At 39.9% G+C, this 16,924-nt stretch overlaps 1 protein-coding gene across 1 annotated transcript in view; it reads right to left on the minus strand.

Annotated features, from left to right (window-relative positions):
- PDE6B (phosphodiesterase 6B) overlaps positions 1–16,924 on the minus strand; it is a gene marked incomplete at both ends in the record, with an annotated part of 39,521 nt that overhangs the window by 7,132 nt on the left and 15,465 nt on the right. The window contains 9 exons of the mRNA XM_081943843.1: positions 438–545; positions 1,843–1,943; positions 3,787–3,874; positions 8,291–8,400; positions 10,358–10,465; positions 12,137–12,283; positions 14,670–14,735; positions 15,042–15,185; positions 16,107–16,256. Of these exons, the coding sequence (XP_081799969.1) occupies positions 438–545; positions 1,843–1,943; positions 3,787–3,874; positions 8,291–8,400; positions 10,358–10,465; positions 12,137–12,283; positions 14,670–14,735; positions 15,042–15,185; positions 16,107–16,256 (1,022 nt within the window). The remainder of the gene's footprint in view (positions 1–437; positions 546–1,842; positions 1,944–3,786; positions 3,875–8,290; positions 8,401–10,357; positions 10,466–12,136; positions 12,284–14,669; positions 14,736–15,041; positions 15,186–16,106; positions 16,257–16,924) is intronic.

Here is a 16,924-nt window from a genome sequence, read left to right on the forward strand (position 1 = left end):
ATCTTAACCAGATAGCCAATTTTTACAAAAAGACCCAACATACATACATACATACATACATACATACATACATACATACATACATTAAAATTGCTCTGCGCATGCGCAGAAACAAAAAACAAGATGGTGGCGCCTATGGCGGCGCTGGGAGAACTGGTTTGGGGGGGGTGACAGGCCTGGATCGCTGCCGGTTCCAGCAACCCAGGCCGCCAAACTACTACCAGTTTGGTCAAACCAGTCTGAACCAGTAGGAACCCATCACTGATGCATACACACACACACACACACACACACACACACACACACACGCTATATATACATACCCACATATAGGTAGACCTAGTTTAGTACAAATATTTAACCTCAGATAATGTGCCATTTTGTGTTATCAGTTGTTCCCATTTATATGTTTAGCTTTTTAAAAAGGGATCACTTACATAATAATCTCTTTCTTTGTGGTTTCCAGAGACAAATATTCAACCCACTTTTTCTGATCATTGTAGGTCTTTGACTCTTCAACAATTTTCTGAAACATTGTTCTCTTTCTTTAAAAAAAGATTGCAGACGGCAAACAAATTAGAAAAACCAATCCCTTTTTTTGTAGCCAGAGCACTATCAAATTTCACAGTAATGTCTTAGTAACTCAACAGTAAAAGCACAAGTCTTAGAAAGAAAAGGAGTTCACAGGTACTCTTGGGCTCATTTCATTTTGATATAGATTCTACACCATCACCCTGTGCCTTACCTAAAATTGAACAAAAACTTCCCTTTAATATATAGATTGTCCATTGGATTAGATCTAATCAGGGGTGGGTTCCTGCCAATTCTAACCTCTTCTATAGAAGAGGTTCCACAAATCTACCGTGTCATTTAGAACCGGTTCCAGCTCCCTCCCCCCACCCGTCCGCACATCATCAAGATGAAGAGCGAGAGGAGGAATTCTGGGAGTTGAAGTCCACAAGTCTTAAAGCTGTCAAGTTTAACACCCCTGGATTTTTTATATAAAGGGTTAGGGGTGCAAGGGTCTTGTAACTTGACACTTTAAGACTTGCATGCTTCAAATGCCAGAGTTTCTGAGCCAACATTTTGGTTGCTAAGCAAGAGCGTTGTTAAGTGAGTTTCACCACATTTTACAAGATGACCATGCCCACCCAGTCACATGGCCAGCAAGCCACTTCCACCCGGTCACATGGCCAGCAAGCCACTCCCACAAAGCAGGCCACATCTACAGAAGGTTGGATCTTGAGTTTGACACCCCTGGTCTAGTGGAAAAAAAGATAGCAAACTTCAACACCATCTAACACTTTAGGGCTTATATTCTTCTTGAGTAGACCATTTTTTAAAAGAATACAGGCAGTCCTCGACTTACAACAGTTCATTTAGCGACCGTTCAAAGTTACAACGACACTGAAAAAAAGGGAGTTATGGTCATGTTTCACACTTATGACCATTGCAACATCTCCTTGGTCATGTGATGAAAATTCAGACTCCTATTGATGACCTTTGCTGTGTCCCAGGGTCATGTGATCCCCTTTTATGACCAGCAAAGTCAGTGGGGAAGCCAGATTCACTTAACAACTGTGGGGCTAACTTAACTGCAGTGATTCACTTAACAAATGTGGCAAGAAAAGTCGTAAACTGGGGCAAAACTTACTTCACAGCTGTCTCGTTTAACAGCAGAAATGTAGGGCTCAGTTGTGGTTGTAAGTCGAGGACTACCTGCGCTGAAGCTACTTTACTATTTCTTTCCTATTTGTGTTGTTTCACTCAAAATGCAGCAATATTCTGGAGAACTGTCAAACATATGTGTTCCCTTTAGTAATTAACGCATGAATCACTTACTTGAAATACAATGCTAAATCGGTGGCTATAATGGCAATATCCATTAAGTGATTTACATGTTCATACTGCCTCCTGTTGAGATTCTGGTAGATGTTCAGGGACTAAAAGGGAGAAATACATAAATCAGAGTGGAAGATTGGTCCTGCCAATCAAGCATCATGTTGGGCGCCTCTAACTTTTCCTAATGGTATCTTTCTTCAAAGCCTAGTTGTCAAGTGCAGAAGACCAAGGCCCCACCTTAAGTTCCAAGTAAATCATTTATTGCGTATGCAACAAGAATCTAGTCAAATAATAGCACTGTTTTGGCGCTAGATAAGAGTTAACAGAATCCAAAGGGCATTGGACTTAAATCATTTGTGGCTACTAGTGATGTTAGGCTGATTCCTCATTTGACTACATCCCCAGGCTCTTCCACACTCCTTCTACTACAATTAGATATTTGATATTTATATAAAAAATAGATACTGAGAAGATGTACTAATTCTTTTTCATATGTTCAAGGCCTACACAGACACACACTCACACACACACACACACACACACACACGAAATATATAGATAAATATAAACACATTCTATCTCACACTTCACCATGGGCTTTTGCTGATGGTTTTCCAGAAGCCAATGGAAAATTTTCCAGAAGCCAATGAAAAGTGATCAGATTAGTGCTGAAGTGATTTTATTGCTCTTGTGTTCTCCTCTGGTGTAAGCTCAGAATATAGAAAAATGTAACTAAACTCCTTCATCATTTGGAAAGAACAACATAAAGAAGAACAAAGTGCATCATACTCAACTTTCCCCACCCAACTTTCCCAATGTCTATTTTTCTACCAATCGATCCATCATTCTGTAACTATTGAGCAGGAGTTTCTACTGATGTTTTATTCAGATGAATTATTTCTTAAATGGTAGGTATGTTTTTGGTTGTTCTCCAAATATTTTGCAGACTCGATTTTGAAGTGTGCTGATGCCTGTCCTTCCTCAGGACACTTCCACCAGTTTGCCATCTCTTTCACTCCCATCTCCTAGCTGAAGGTTTCTTCGCTTTTCTCTGCTTGAAATGCTGCTTTCCAAGTGGGCGCTGTATAAAAATGCCCTCATTTTTAATTTCAATACTTACAATCTAAACTTTGAAATAGAGTGCTCTAGCATAAATTCCAAATTAACTGGTTTAAATGATCAATTAATATTAAGCATGGGTGTACTTTGAACCATCTGATAAAATGATTCATTGAACCTGGCACTTGTTGAATTATAAACAAGCCAATTGTATTTTCTACTAGTTGATAACCCAACATAGCCCGGGTATTTATTTATAGGGGGAAAATGTCCAGACCAAATGTAATTTCTAATGTTGGATTTTCCCCCTTACCAGAGGGAGCCCCCTTGTGGAGTACTGTGAAGCCATTACCATGGCAACTCCACTGCACTGTACAGTAGAAGCCATTTTAAGGCAGTACAGCAGAAACCATTTTAAGGCACAACAGGCCGTATCTTAACAGAACACACACCCCGAGGGGAGTTAGGGGTGTCTTACCCCTACAGTATTTTTTTCCAGAGAGTAAGTCATCTGTGTACAGGTTTGGTTGAAATTGCTCGAAGCGTTCCAGATTTATGCTGGAACACACACACACAAACACACACACACACACACACACACAGCCATTTATAGATATAGATAGATTAACAGTATATTAACATGGGAGTTAAATGCAGTCTCAAGACAGGCTATGCTACTTGGGAGCTGAAAAAAATGACTTCTTTAAATCCTGCATCTGAGAAGGAAAAAAAAGTTGATGGATGCTTTGTAATTGGTGCAAAGTTTTAAACCAATTATTAATTCCAATCAAATTTGAGTTGTGTCTATCACCAATCACAGTTTCATAAAAAGCAAAACATGGATCCACTCAATTACTTCTGCCATTCAAAATATTGCTCACCTACCTCTTCAGAGAGCAGAAACTTGCCAAATTCCAAATGGTGTCTCTCTAGAATAGATGAGCCATGAAGTTTTGCCAAGGGATTTTGAGATCTGTTAGCAAATACCAGGGAAGATTAAAGCATGGAATCATTATGAGAATGCCAAATACTTTTTTATTTCTATCCTCAAGCTTGTAAATGATTGTTTTGGGACTGGAAGTAAAAGAACAGTAACCAGACATTGCTCTAATCTTTGACAATGAAAGCTTTTATTAAAATGATGATTTCCTTGAGTTGTGCTATATCAGCGATGACGAACTTTTTTGGCTCGCGTACCATAAGCGAGGAGAGCGCAGGGGGAATCATGTGCGGGCATGCTGCACCCATAATGCAATGCACAACCCCCACAGTGTGCATGCACGCATGACATGCGCTCCCCCATTTTTTTCATGCTTTTTTCGCCCTTCCCAAGCTCCAGATGCTTCATAGGAGCCTGGGGGGGGGGGAAACAGCCTCCCCCCCTGGAGCCTCCGGAGCACAGAAAACCAGCCCTACGCGCAAACCAGACTTCCAGTTTGCGCGTAGGGCCAGTTTAAGCCCTCCAGAACTTTCCAGAGCCTTCAGGAAAATGGCCCTACAAGCGAGTTTGCGAGGACCTCCGGGGGTGGGAGGCTATTTTCGCCCTCCTCAGGCTACTATATAGCCTCTGGAGCCTGGGGAGGGCAAAAAATGGCTTTAGATAGGCTGAACTCAGCTGGCCAACGTGTGCATGCACGCTGGGCAGCTGACAGGGCAATGCCTTGCGTGCCCTGACAAATGGCTCCGTGTGTCACCTGTGGCACATGTGCCATAGGTTCGCCATCCCGGTGCTATATCATTATAACTATTTTATGATACATGTTGTTATGGTTCATTGCTTCCAAGGCAGTTTACAAAGCTATTGCTAACATGCAAACAACATATAACGGAAACAATGAGAATATCAACTGTAAAATTTCTAAACAGCAAAAACAGCAAACAGATATTTCAATACGAATATACTTTAGAAGCATATACTTCACCATGGAACAGCTGAACATCTACCGTAACATTCTTTTTCCACATAATTTCTTATGCAAGGAGTGGTACATTCATGTGAGGAAGGCCTCAGCCTTTAAAAATGGTAGTTTTTGAAGTTTTAAAATATATTTATGGAGGCTATAAGCATCAGAAATAGGAGCAATGCTACAGCTATTAGATCTAGGCTGCAAAATCTGAAGACCACAAAAAGATTTAGAAACCCTTTGAATTGAAATACTAAAAAGGGCAAGAGTTGATGGATAGATACAGAATACTTCTTAATATGTGATTTGCTTTATTAAGGGTTAGAAAACAGAGGTAGAAATTAGAAATTGGGGAAATATTATTATGTATACTGTTATATAATATAATATAATATAATATAATGTAATGTAATGTAATGTAATACAATGTAATGTAATGTAATACTATACTATACTATACTATACTATACTATACTATAATATAATATAATATAATATAATATAATATAATAATCTAATTACTTTGTATACATAAATGTTAAAAGTTGAAAGATTAATACCGTGTATACCTAAATAGTATTATTATTGTTATTAGTATTAGGTATAAAGTAAATTGACCCAGACAATATACTATTCACTAAGCACTTAATGTATGTCAAAGAAAAAAGAAGAAGAAACCCTTTGATGTCATCTAGTGGTCCTCTGGAGTATTTCAACCCACATCTGGTAGGTGTTGACAAGGTGTGCCCACGGGGTTTAGGGTGTCTGAAATCTGCATCATAATTTTTCTGCCTCTTTTCACTTTTCTTTTACATTGAAAGCCATCATGTCGCTAAACAAATATCATTCACCCCTTCTTCCCCCAGTACCATCTTTGTTTCCCAGAATGACTATCAGAAAATACAAATATTCACTGAAGAGCAACCCAATGTTGTAAGTTGTCCGGTGATCTCAAGAAAAAAGTGAAATGTCCCCTGTCTCCATTATTGTTTATCTTAACCTTGGAGTTATTGTTGAATAGAATACGTGGGTCAGATGACCTACAGGGAATTAAGATTAGGCATTATGAATATAGAATACGAGCATTTGCGGATGACTTGGTTGTAACTTTAACCCAACCAGGGAAATCAGCTATAGGTTTAATAAACATAATTAATCAATATGGTCAAGTATCTGGGTTCAAAATAAATCTAGGAAAAACAAAGATGATAGTTAAAAATATGAACACAAATCAAAAAGAAGAACTAGAAAGAGTAACAGGATGCGAGATAGTAGAAAAGGTTAAATATTTAGGAGTTTACACTACAACCTCAAATGGGAAATTATATAAGTACAATTATGAACCATTATGGCATAAAATACAGTTAGAGATGAATAAATGGAAAAAACTACAATTGTCATTGTTGGGAAGGATAGCAGCAGTAAAAATGAATGTTTTGCCTAAGTTTCTATTTCTCTTTCAAATGATACCAATACTTTAAAAAGATGCAAATTTGGAAGAATGGCAGAAAGGTATTAATAACTTTGTTTGGGCGGGGAAGAAACCAAGAATAAAACTTAAAATAATGCAAGACATACGGGAAAGAGGAGGTTTGAAAATGCCTAATTTAAAATTATACTATGAAGCAGTAGTTTTATCAACAATTAGTGATTGGATTAATGATCTAACAGAGGATAGAATACTGAATATTGAGGGATTTGATTTGGTATATGGTTGGCACGCTTATTTAATATATGATAAGAAGGTGGATAAGATTTTTACAAAAACAGGATGTAATTACATATAGAGAACTTCTTAATATAGAGAGAGGTGTACTACAGTTAAAGCCTTTGAACGTATTAAGAGAGGAAAGGGTAATTCAAACCTGGTTCCAGTATGGACAGTTACAAGCTAGATGGAAAAAAGATCAGACAATTGGTATCACGCAAAATGAGGATAGTTTGGTAAAACAAATTAGGGACCAGAGTCAAATGCATATAAAAAGGTTGTATAATATACTGATAGAAATAGATTCTGAAACAGAGTTAGTTAAAGACTGTATGATAAAATGGGCACAAAATTTCAAAGAGCCAATAATGATGGAAACATGGGAAAAGATTTGGGCAAGAAATGTAAAATTTACACAAGCTCAGAATTTGAGAGAGAATTTTTATAAGATGATGTATAGGTGGCATTTAGATCCCAAAAAGTTATCTTGTATGTATCCGAATTTACAACCTAAATGTTGGAGATGTGATTGTGCTGATGCTACGTATTATCATATATGGTGGACTTGCAAAAAAGTCAAAGCATTTTCGATAAAAATATGGTGGGTTATTCAAAATATACTTTAAAAGAGGATAAAGTTCACTCCCTAGTTGTTTTTGTTAGATATAATTACACACTGTACAGTTATAGAGACTAATTTGATTTTGAACTTAACGACGGCAGCAAGATTGTTGGTGGTGCAGTACTGGAAGAGGGGAGAATTGCCTATTATTCAAGAATGGACGCTAAAAGTAGTAAATCTAGCAGAGATGGCCAAAATTACAGCATATTTGAAGGACCATTTGGATGAGAAATATAAGTTGGAATGGAGGAAGATGGATTGACTATATTCAAAATAAATATTGGACTAAAAAATTTCAATTAGCTTATGAGTGAAGGCACAAAGAATGTTACAATTTACCTAAAGTTAGCTTAACAAAAGGGGAATTAAAGCACAAGAGGAGGTAGGATGTCAAAATCAGTTAGCTTATGTTAGCATATGATTGTTAAATGTTTATACCCTGTATTTTACTCTGGGAGGTTGGGGGGAGGGAGGGTCGGAGGGTGGGAAGGGGAAGAGGTAATATTTGTAAAATTTGTTAAAACCTTTAATTAAAAAAAGAAAAGAAAAAATGAAAAAAATGAAATGAGAATAATTTTAAATACCTCTTTATTACAAAGCTGAGTCCACTAGGGAAGAGACTGGGCCTTGGCTTTATCAGTGTAGTTGCTTTCCCTTGTATGGGGGCGAGGAGGAGGTCTGTGAATGGATGGATGCCATCACAAGAAAGAGTTTTGCTCTTTAAGAATTTGTAATGGTTGGAGATGCTTTTGCAGAAAGCGAAGAGCTAAAATACTCACTGAAGAGTTGGATGCTATTTCTGCACAATTGAAAGTCTTGTGGGCATGCAAGAGGAAAACCAAACGTTTCTGAAATGGTTAACTACCGTAGTTTGCACAAAAGAAGGGAGGGATCTATTATTTGTTTCAGACTGCAATTTCTTAAGTTCTGTTTGTAGAGGTCAGTTAAAATCAACTGATGGAAATCGTAGAACTGTTACCGAGAAGCAGCACATAATTCTCCATCAGTATGTAAGTGGACACAGGCGGTTTTTCCTATATGTACAAAAAATCATTTGCCTTTTAAGGGAGCAGCCTGTAGAATTTAATACGAAATCTATTCTGAAACAACAGATCCGAATATAAATTATGTTGATAATAAAAGAAGAGCACCTACTTCATCTGATAAAGATTGTTGGTTCCTCGGTGGTCAATATCATGACACAAAGCTGCGGTGACCATGGCAAAGGCTTCAAGATCTGTATAATACTGCTTCAATTTACCTGTCTATACAAAGCAAGTTTTTTTAAAAAAAACTTCTCAGATATTTTAAAAAAAATCTGTCAGATTTAGCTTTTATTTTGTTAGTTTTTTTAAAAAAAAATACCCATACAGGTTGAATTTCCATTGATATTCTTATTGCAAGCTATTTAGTTTTTTGCATTAAAATTAAATGAAAGTAGAACTTGCATTCAAAAATTTTAAAAGAACTTGCATATTTGCAGCCATCCATTTGTAACCCACAAAATTCTTTCCAGAATCAGTGGAAATTAACATTTTGGCCTTTATTTTGCTTTTGTGTGTGTGTAATTGAGCATATTTTAAGAATCAGAAGCCTTGAGGATGCTTAAGTAACTCAACTTGACATTCGCAAATCTGCATCCAAATAAAGATAATTTCTATCAAAGTGCTTTAAATACTATGGACTGTGATTTCTGTATAAAGTGCCTTATCCAGAAGTGGTTTGCTCCCGGTTTGGATCGGTTCGGGAGAACTGGTAGTGATAATTAGGCGTGGGTCTCCGAACCTATAATGATGGCTGGCTGGCCACACCTCCGAACAGGCTCACTCTGACGCATGGGCTGCTCAGGGAGCTCCGAGGCTTCGCAACCACTGCCTTTGAAGTGGGATTAAACCTCTGCACGAAGGCAGGAGGCGGCAGTTTCGTTTGCTGCCTGTGAGTTCCGGGGTGGGGGTTGGGCAAACAGCCAAGCGAGCATGCCAGAATCTGCCGGCTGCCTCTAATCTGCAGTTTACTCATGAGCAAGTTTACTCATGAGCAGGGTGTTTGGCAGCCGGCAGATTGCTGGCTTGCTCGCTCGGCTGCTGCCCCTCCCTGGAGCTCTCAAGCAGCAAACAAAACCATGCACTCTTCGGACCCTCCAGATCGCCTGGGATCAGCTAGGCGCAGCTCGGGTTGCTGCTTTCTTTGGCCTTTTTAAAAAACATTTTACAGCATATTTTATTTTCCATCTCCAATCTGAAACATAAATTTGCCAAGCCACGCCCATAAAATAAGCCACGCCCACAGAACCAGTAGTAAAAAAAAATTTGAAACCCACCTCTGGCCTTATCACCTCATTTCTTGATAAACGATGGACTATCTGAATCTGGGCTCTTAAGCCAGAATGAGGTTGGAAAATCTGAGCTAAAAATTATTGTGGGATACTTAGACAAACTAAGAATTTCGGGGTAGGGTGAGAGTTATGAATTTAACGGCAAAGACAATTATATCTAGTAAGTGGTAGAAGTAAGAGTTATATCTGAAAATGGCTCTAAAACAAAAGTGTCAAACTCAAACTCAGGCCAGATCTACCCAGCGGGGTGCTTAGATCTGGCCCACCAGCCCAGCCTGGAAACAGCAAAGGACCGGCCTGCAGCGCCTCTGCCAGCAAAAATGGAACTTGGGGCACGCGCACCCCTGTACCCCTGCACCCCATGTTTGGCTGAGATAGCCTCCTGCAGCCCTCTGCCAGCGAAAACAGAGCTCAGGAGGGCCGCATGTGCACCCCTCCCCCAGCTCCAACTCCATTTTTGCTGGCCAAGGGCTGCAGGAGGCCATTGTGGCTAAAAATGGGGAACACTCTGTTTTCACTGGCAGGGGCTATTTTGATAGGGGCTATCAAAGCAGACGAAAAACAAAACAAAAGTAGAAATGTTTCCCCTTTTGCATTTGAGCATCCAAGAAAGGGCAGAAAAGGAGAAAGGGAAAGAGGAAAGACAAAGGAAAGGAAGAAAAGAAGGAAGGAAGGAAGGAGATTATAATGAGAGTGAGTGAGGATCTCAGGGAAGTCTTGCCTTAGCACTTGGCCACCACACGAGCGATGTTGAGCTAGCCACACCAACCTACACACCCCAGCCCTCCGAGTTCAAACACAACCCTGATGTGGCCCTCAATTAAATCGAGTTTGACACCCTACTCTAAACTGAAACTGTTTCTACAGAAAGCCCAGTAAAGATGTACCATAAGCAGGGTGAACATAGTCTGCGCAACATTGAAGCCATGGCGCCAGTTGTGATAGGTAATCTTTCGGTAACCTTTACTGACTGAAAAAACAAACCTCACCAGGACCTGTGAAAATAAAAAGAGTTAATCAGTGCAAACCAAGTTTTATGTGCCACAATTTTCTCAAAAGGAGGTAAGGAACTATCCCTCACCCCCCAAAAAAAGTTTCTTATCCAATTTTTAGTATTTAGATGTTCAGGAGAAATGTATTACAGAGAATTCTCATCTTACAATAGTTCGAAGTTACAAAGGCAGTGAAAAAAGTGACTTATGACCATTTCCCCCACTTTTGACCGTTTCAGTATCCCCATGGCCATGTGATTTACCTTCAGATGCTTGGCAACTGACTCACATTTATGAAATTTGCATTGTCCTGGGGACATGTGATCAACCTTCTGCTAAACAAAGCCAATAGGGAAGCCATATTCACTTAACAACTATGTTACTAATTTAACAACTGCAGTGATTCACTTAACTGTAGCAAGAAAAGTCATAAAATGGGGTAAAAGCCACTTATCAAATTTTCACTTAGCAACATACATTTTGGGCTCAATTGTGGTCTTAGATCATGGGCTACCTGTACCTCTTTTTTCCTTGGTGACCCCATAATTTATTTTATTCATTAATTTGGATCACTGATACCTGAACCTGAACTTAAGATTTTCATACCTGAACTTAAAATTTTGAAGGAGTTTATAATCTAAATAAAATGCATTAGGGTATACAAGTTACTAAGGAAGGCAAAAAGCATAAAGATGTTTTCTCCTAGACCTTCACCTTCAAGGCCAGTTGGTTTCTAAATCTTGGGAATCCAGTAAGTTTCAAAACTGTAGAAGTTTTAGAAGATGTTAGCCTGAAATGGCTACCAGGGAAGTCCCAACTTAGACTTAATAGTTATTTATGCTACTAACTGTCTCTCACAGGTAATTTCCAGATTGATGAAGATCCAAAAAGGATTGTTGTAACCCTGTAGATTAGATGATGCCATGGCTGGAGGCTTACAAAAACAAGTATGCAGTTGATTAGTGGCTAACTTCCAAGTATTGATTGATTGGCAGTTCCCTGTCCTCCACAGTTGGTCAATAAGTGCTAGCCAACATTGATTGGCTGATGGATTCTTTGCATATAAACATGCTGTGCTCGTCTTGGCTTTCAAAAATGGAAGGAGGAGAACTACCTGAAGTGTTACTGAAGAACCTATACATTGCAATTAGAGATTTTGGGTACAGAAAGTCTGGCCAGCTGGAATCTCCCATGGGTTCTGGTTCTACTGAGAAGTGCAATCATCACCCAAGGAGCAGGATATTTCAAATCTATGCGCAATTCTAAGATGCTCCTACTATCCCTCAGATAATTTACTTTCAGTATATATAGCTGATTTCCTGTTCCCTTTCTATAGAGATTTTTGCTTTTGCTTTATTTTGTACCACCTTGATGGAATGGCTAAGGTGTTGGCCTATGACCAGGTTTAATTCTACTCTCAGACAGGGAAGCCCGCCGGATGACATTGGGATAATCTGGAGATTAATCTGAACTACTGAAAGAAATGTGGGATATAATGCAAGCAGACAAATCCCTTTTACAAAGACAATTCATTTGTAGAAAGTTCAAGATGCCACAGTCCACCTAATAAGTGATGAGTACAAAGCCACAGCGTGCTCATTACTCTTAATATATATATATATGTATATATATCTCCAGGTTTGAAGAAAGGTCTGTAAAAAAGTTACTATTTACCTCCTGTGGAATTTGGAATTTTTTCACCACTCCAAGCTCATAATACATTTGAATGCCACATTTTACAAGATCAAGTTCAGTCCATTCCAAATCTGAAAAGTGAAAGGCGTAAATTTCACATTCTTCAGGATCTGGAAGCATTTCTTTCTGGGGGCAAAAAAGAATAGCACCTCTAGTTTAGATTCCAGAGTGGAAGCAACAAATTTTGCTCTCTGAAACAGCATAAAAATAGTGACTCTGCTTGCATCTAATACTACTTCATGAGTTAGCAAACAATGCAATAACTAGAATGCACCAAACTAAACTTAGTTTAGATAGACTTCTATTCAATTTCTCTCCCGTAAAACAGCTTTGCCAGCATTTCATTTTACTTTTCCAAGATTTTGATTTGCTCATGTTTGCAAAAAATGGAACTGCAGTTTATGTAAACGGTGATTAATTAAGCAAACCCTTTACAGATCCATTGCCTGTGATTATTATTATTATTATTTTTTGCAATTGATCAGAGCTTGTGATCATCTATAACCTCACAGTGATATGGTCAGGTAGGAAGGCTACTCATAGCCAGTTTTTCAATCTGGATTCTTGATGATATTTGTGTTGTATTTAAATAACTGTTATTTAATCATTTCAATAACTCTTGCCTGTTTCCGGGTGTCTGGTTTCCTGCCATTCCACATCTATAGTGCAACCAGTGGCGTAGCGTGGGTTGTCAGCACCCGGGGCAAGGCAAGTAATTTGCGCCCCCTAAAGCGAGGGCGGCCCGACTGCAGCTGCCCCTGGGTCGGCATCAGTCAAGTGAGGCTCTCCATGCTGGCCTCCTGCCTTCCTCCCGAGGAGGAGCTCGAAGGGCAGCGGGAAAAGGCTCGACTGAAGGGAAGCAGGTGCCGCGGGGGTGGGAGGCGCACCGGGGGCTTCGGGAAGGCGCCGGCTTCCCGGGGCGCTCCAGGCGGAGCGGGAGGACGCGGTGGCGTTGCAGCGGCGGGCAGACGGAGCGCAGCGCAGCGCCGCTCTCCTTCGGCTCCGCCTGGAGCGCCCCGGGAAGCCGGCGCCTTCCCGAAGCCCCCGGTGCGCCTCCCACCCCCGCGGCACCTGCTTCCCTTCAGTCGAGCCTTTTCCCGCTGCCCTTCGAGCTCCTCCTCGGGAGGAAAGAGACGGCCACAGTCCGGCAAAGGGCGGCGCAGGGCGAGTCAGGGCGCCCCCCCAGATGTTGCGCCCGGTGCGGCCGGCCCCCCCTGCACCCCCCACGCTACGCCACTGAGTGCAACCATGCATTCTTGCAGTGAACCATGACCACCAATATTTGTATTCTATGACCACTAGGGACAGATGAGGTCAGTGTTTTCCTCTGCAATGTGTTTGCTTTTGTAAAAATGTAGAATATTTTTTTCCGTCAGGGATTATAGTATATTAGTGCTAAATCTATATTACCTGAGATGACATGAGGTTCTTTGTTCATGCAAAACATGTCAATAAGTGAAATTGGAAAGTTCTAGAGCAGCGATGGTGAACCTTTTTGGCACTATATGCACGCATGCACACTTGTATGGGATGCAACCTGGAAGAGGAGCTGCCAGGGGGCATGCGTGTGCCAGAAAATGAACTCCCAGTTTCCAGCATGTGCAGTGGCCAGCTAGTCTTCCAGTTACTGTTGGGCATGCACACGTGACGATCAGCTGGCCGGCACGTATGCTCATGCCAGAAAATGGAAGACCAGCTCTTCTACTTTCTGGCACTGCCACACGCACGAAGGCCAGCTGATCGCCCCGCGCGCATGCATGCCAGAAACCCGGAAAAGGAACCGGAAACACTGCACATGCCAGGCGACGCGGCTCTGCATGCCACTTCGGGCACGAGTGCTGTAGGTTCGCCATCACAGTTTTAGAGAATTCTCTTAGAGGAAATGCTTTGCTGAAATGAATAACTTTTGCAAACAATTTTCATTATTTCAATAAAACCCATGGGTAAAATAATGAGGTGAGTTTTCATTAAAGTCTAGAAAAACGTCTGTGATGAATAGGGTCAATCTTTTTGTGTGTGCCTTGTATGGCCTTTGCTTAATACATTATAAATCAAATGATAACAATTGATATTTCCTTAGCTGAAGCACACTTAATATGTAGTAGTGGAGACATTTCAAGAAAGACATAAAATCATGGGGCTCGAAGCGACCTTGGTGTCTTCTAGTACAACCCTCTGCCCAAGGCGGGAGTCCTTATTTCATCCTGGATAAATGGTTGTCAACCTTTCTTGGAAACTTCCAGTGGTGGATCACCCATAGCTCGAGGAAGCAAGCTGTTCCACCGAGTAAAGAAATTTCTCCTTAGTTCCAGGTTGGATTTCCCTCTATTAGTTTCCACCCATTGTTCCTTGCCCTACCCTTAGGACTATGATCTTAGGACATCATTATCTGCTTCTATAATATTCTCCTATGTAATGTGCAACAGAATAAAAGGTTTCCCAGTTTAGAGCTGTAATGTTTAAAAGAAGGGCATGATGCCATAATAAGGCACTCACAACAATTGATACTCACTACAAGTTCTATCAGTTCGTCCTTATTACATTCGTTCACCTCTTTTCCAAGCCTCTCTCTTGTTGGCTGTGGAAAAACACAGGCATGTTGAAGTTATGAGCATAGATATTTTGGAATCTAAAGCAGCAGATGGCTAAAACCTGCAACTTTCCAGTACCATCAACATATTTTTCTGACAATTAAATGATTTCAAACAACAAACAAATCCCAACCTTGTTCAATGCTTGTTATCTAATGATGCTTAATGGCAGGTCTTATCTTGTAGCACTCAAGATCCAAATAGTTCTCAATCCCTTAAAGGTTAAAATAGAATTAATGAAGAAATAAGGAATAGAGAGGATTAGAATAAAGCCAAATCTTTAAAAGTCATACCAAGAGCTCTTGAAGTTCCTCCTGGTCACATCGTACATGGTAAAGCACCATATCCTGTGCGATGTCCTTTCTATTCTCCAGTTTACTCATCTTATCGTAAGTATCAGTATTGAGCACAGACCAGCCAAGAAATTGTGTTAAGGACTTGAAAAACAAAACAGAAATATGTTATTACTAAACTGGAGCTTATCTCCTTTTTGACCTGACCATTTTATTTTTCTCTGAGCTTTCAATTTTTAATACTCTTGAATATTATTCCCCCCCCCCCCCCCGGGTTTATATATATCACTGCCATCCTTTTCATGTGAACATGAAGTGCTCAAGGTGGTTATCTTCATTGATTGAAGCCAGAGAATAGCAAATTAAAAAGAAACAACAATCTGGCAGTAATATAAAAAAGATTTTTGGATAGCAGGATTGATGAGGCTGTTCTGTTCAGTCATAATCTGTTAATAACGTTGACTGTGAAAACTCAATAACTCATCCAGGAAGTTATGGGACTATTTCTTTGATAAGGAGTCCCAAATAGAATTTGAGCTTGAAATAAAAACAAATTGCACATGAGGCAAAGAAAGTGAAAGATAAGAGGAAACAGGAAGAATTGGAGTTTAGATATGTGAAAGATATCAGAATAATAGAAAAGGAAAGCTTTTTCCAAAACTGGTATCCTGCAAATGTGTTTGAGGACATTTAGAGGACTGCAACTTCCAAAATTCCTCAGAATATGGCCAATGGCCAGTTCAAGTTTAATATAAAGAAAGAAGTGAGATACCATCTGGCACATGAAAGGATCTACAAAGGAGAGGCACATTAGGAATAATATGAAAACTCAATTTATAATATGAATCTTAATTTTATTCACTAGATGTTCTCAGCCCAATGTTTCTTTATCTGCTATAGCAAGTCAAAACTGAAGGCAACCACAGAAATGGAACTGTGCTGAATGGGTTGGTTTATTCTGTTTGCCACACTGGAAGTTAAATTAGCCACTGCAGAATTGTGTATATAAACAACTATTATATGGGAAGCGCACATTATATTTTCATATCCATTAATTATGCCTACCTCCATTAGGGTTTCATCCTGTTCATCAAAGGGCTTCCCATCTTTTCTGTTGTAAAACGTAGCGACACCTACAATTTCTTCTTTTTTGTTGACGATTGGCATTGAGAGAACATTTTTGATGATCCATCCTGATTCATCAACAGGGCCTTTCTTAAAACACCAGCATGTCAGTATTAAACAGATCTAGCTCTAACCTGCAGATCTAGCAATAATAAAACTATTTATACAACACAAATGTGTTACTAAAACAAATGTTGTGTGCAACGTTTTCTTTTTAACATGATTTTCATAGAAATAGAGAAATTGATGTGCTGTAGATGATTTGCTCTTTAATCCGAGGACTTTGACCATGTTAGTAAGGAACGCAGTGGGTCATGTGGTTAGGATGCTGGGTTGGAGTTTTGCAAGCCTATGTTTGAGACTCAAGTGCTGTTGTGTGGTGAGGTGAACTCCCATCATTCACTCCAGCTCTTTGACAGGGACATGAAAGAAGCCCCATGGGTGTCCCCCATGCAATGATAATGCCACTGGCTAATCCTTTTGACCGGGAAATGTCTTAAACTGTGCTTCCAACATCAATTGGGGGGCAAGGGAAACTATGTTAGTTTGCCGAAATATGTAAAAACTTTAGCCTGTAGTTCAAAAGATTTCAAGAATATTTCGTTGTCTGTTCACATAGACCAGGGGTGTCAAACTCGCATTGTCACAGCATCATCACATGACATATCATGACTCCCACCCTTTGCTAAACTGGGCATGGGCGTGGCCAGCACATAACACATTCGGCCCACAGGCTGCGATTTTGACAGCCCTGATAT

The sequence above is a fragment of the Natrix helvetica genome, assembly GCF_964273705.1.
Source record: "Natrix helvetica genome assembly, chromosome: 2".
NCBI lineage: Eukaryota > Metazoa > Chordata > Lepidosauria > Squamata > Natricidae > Natrix > Natrix helvetica.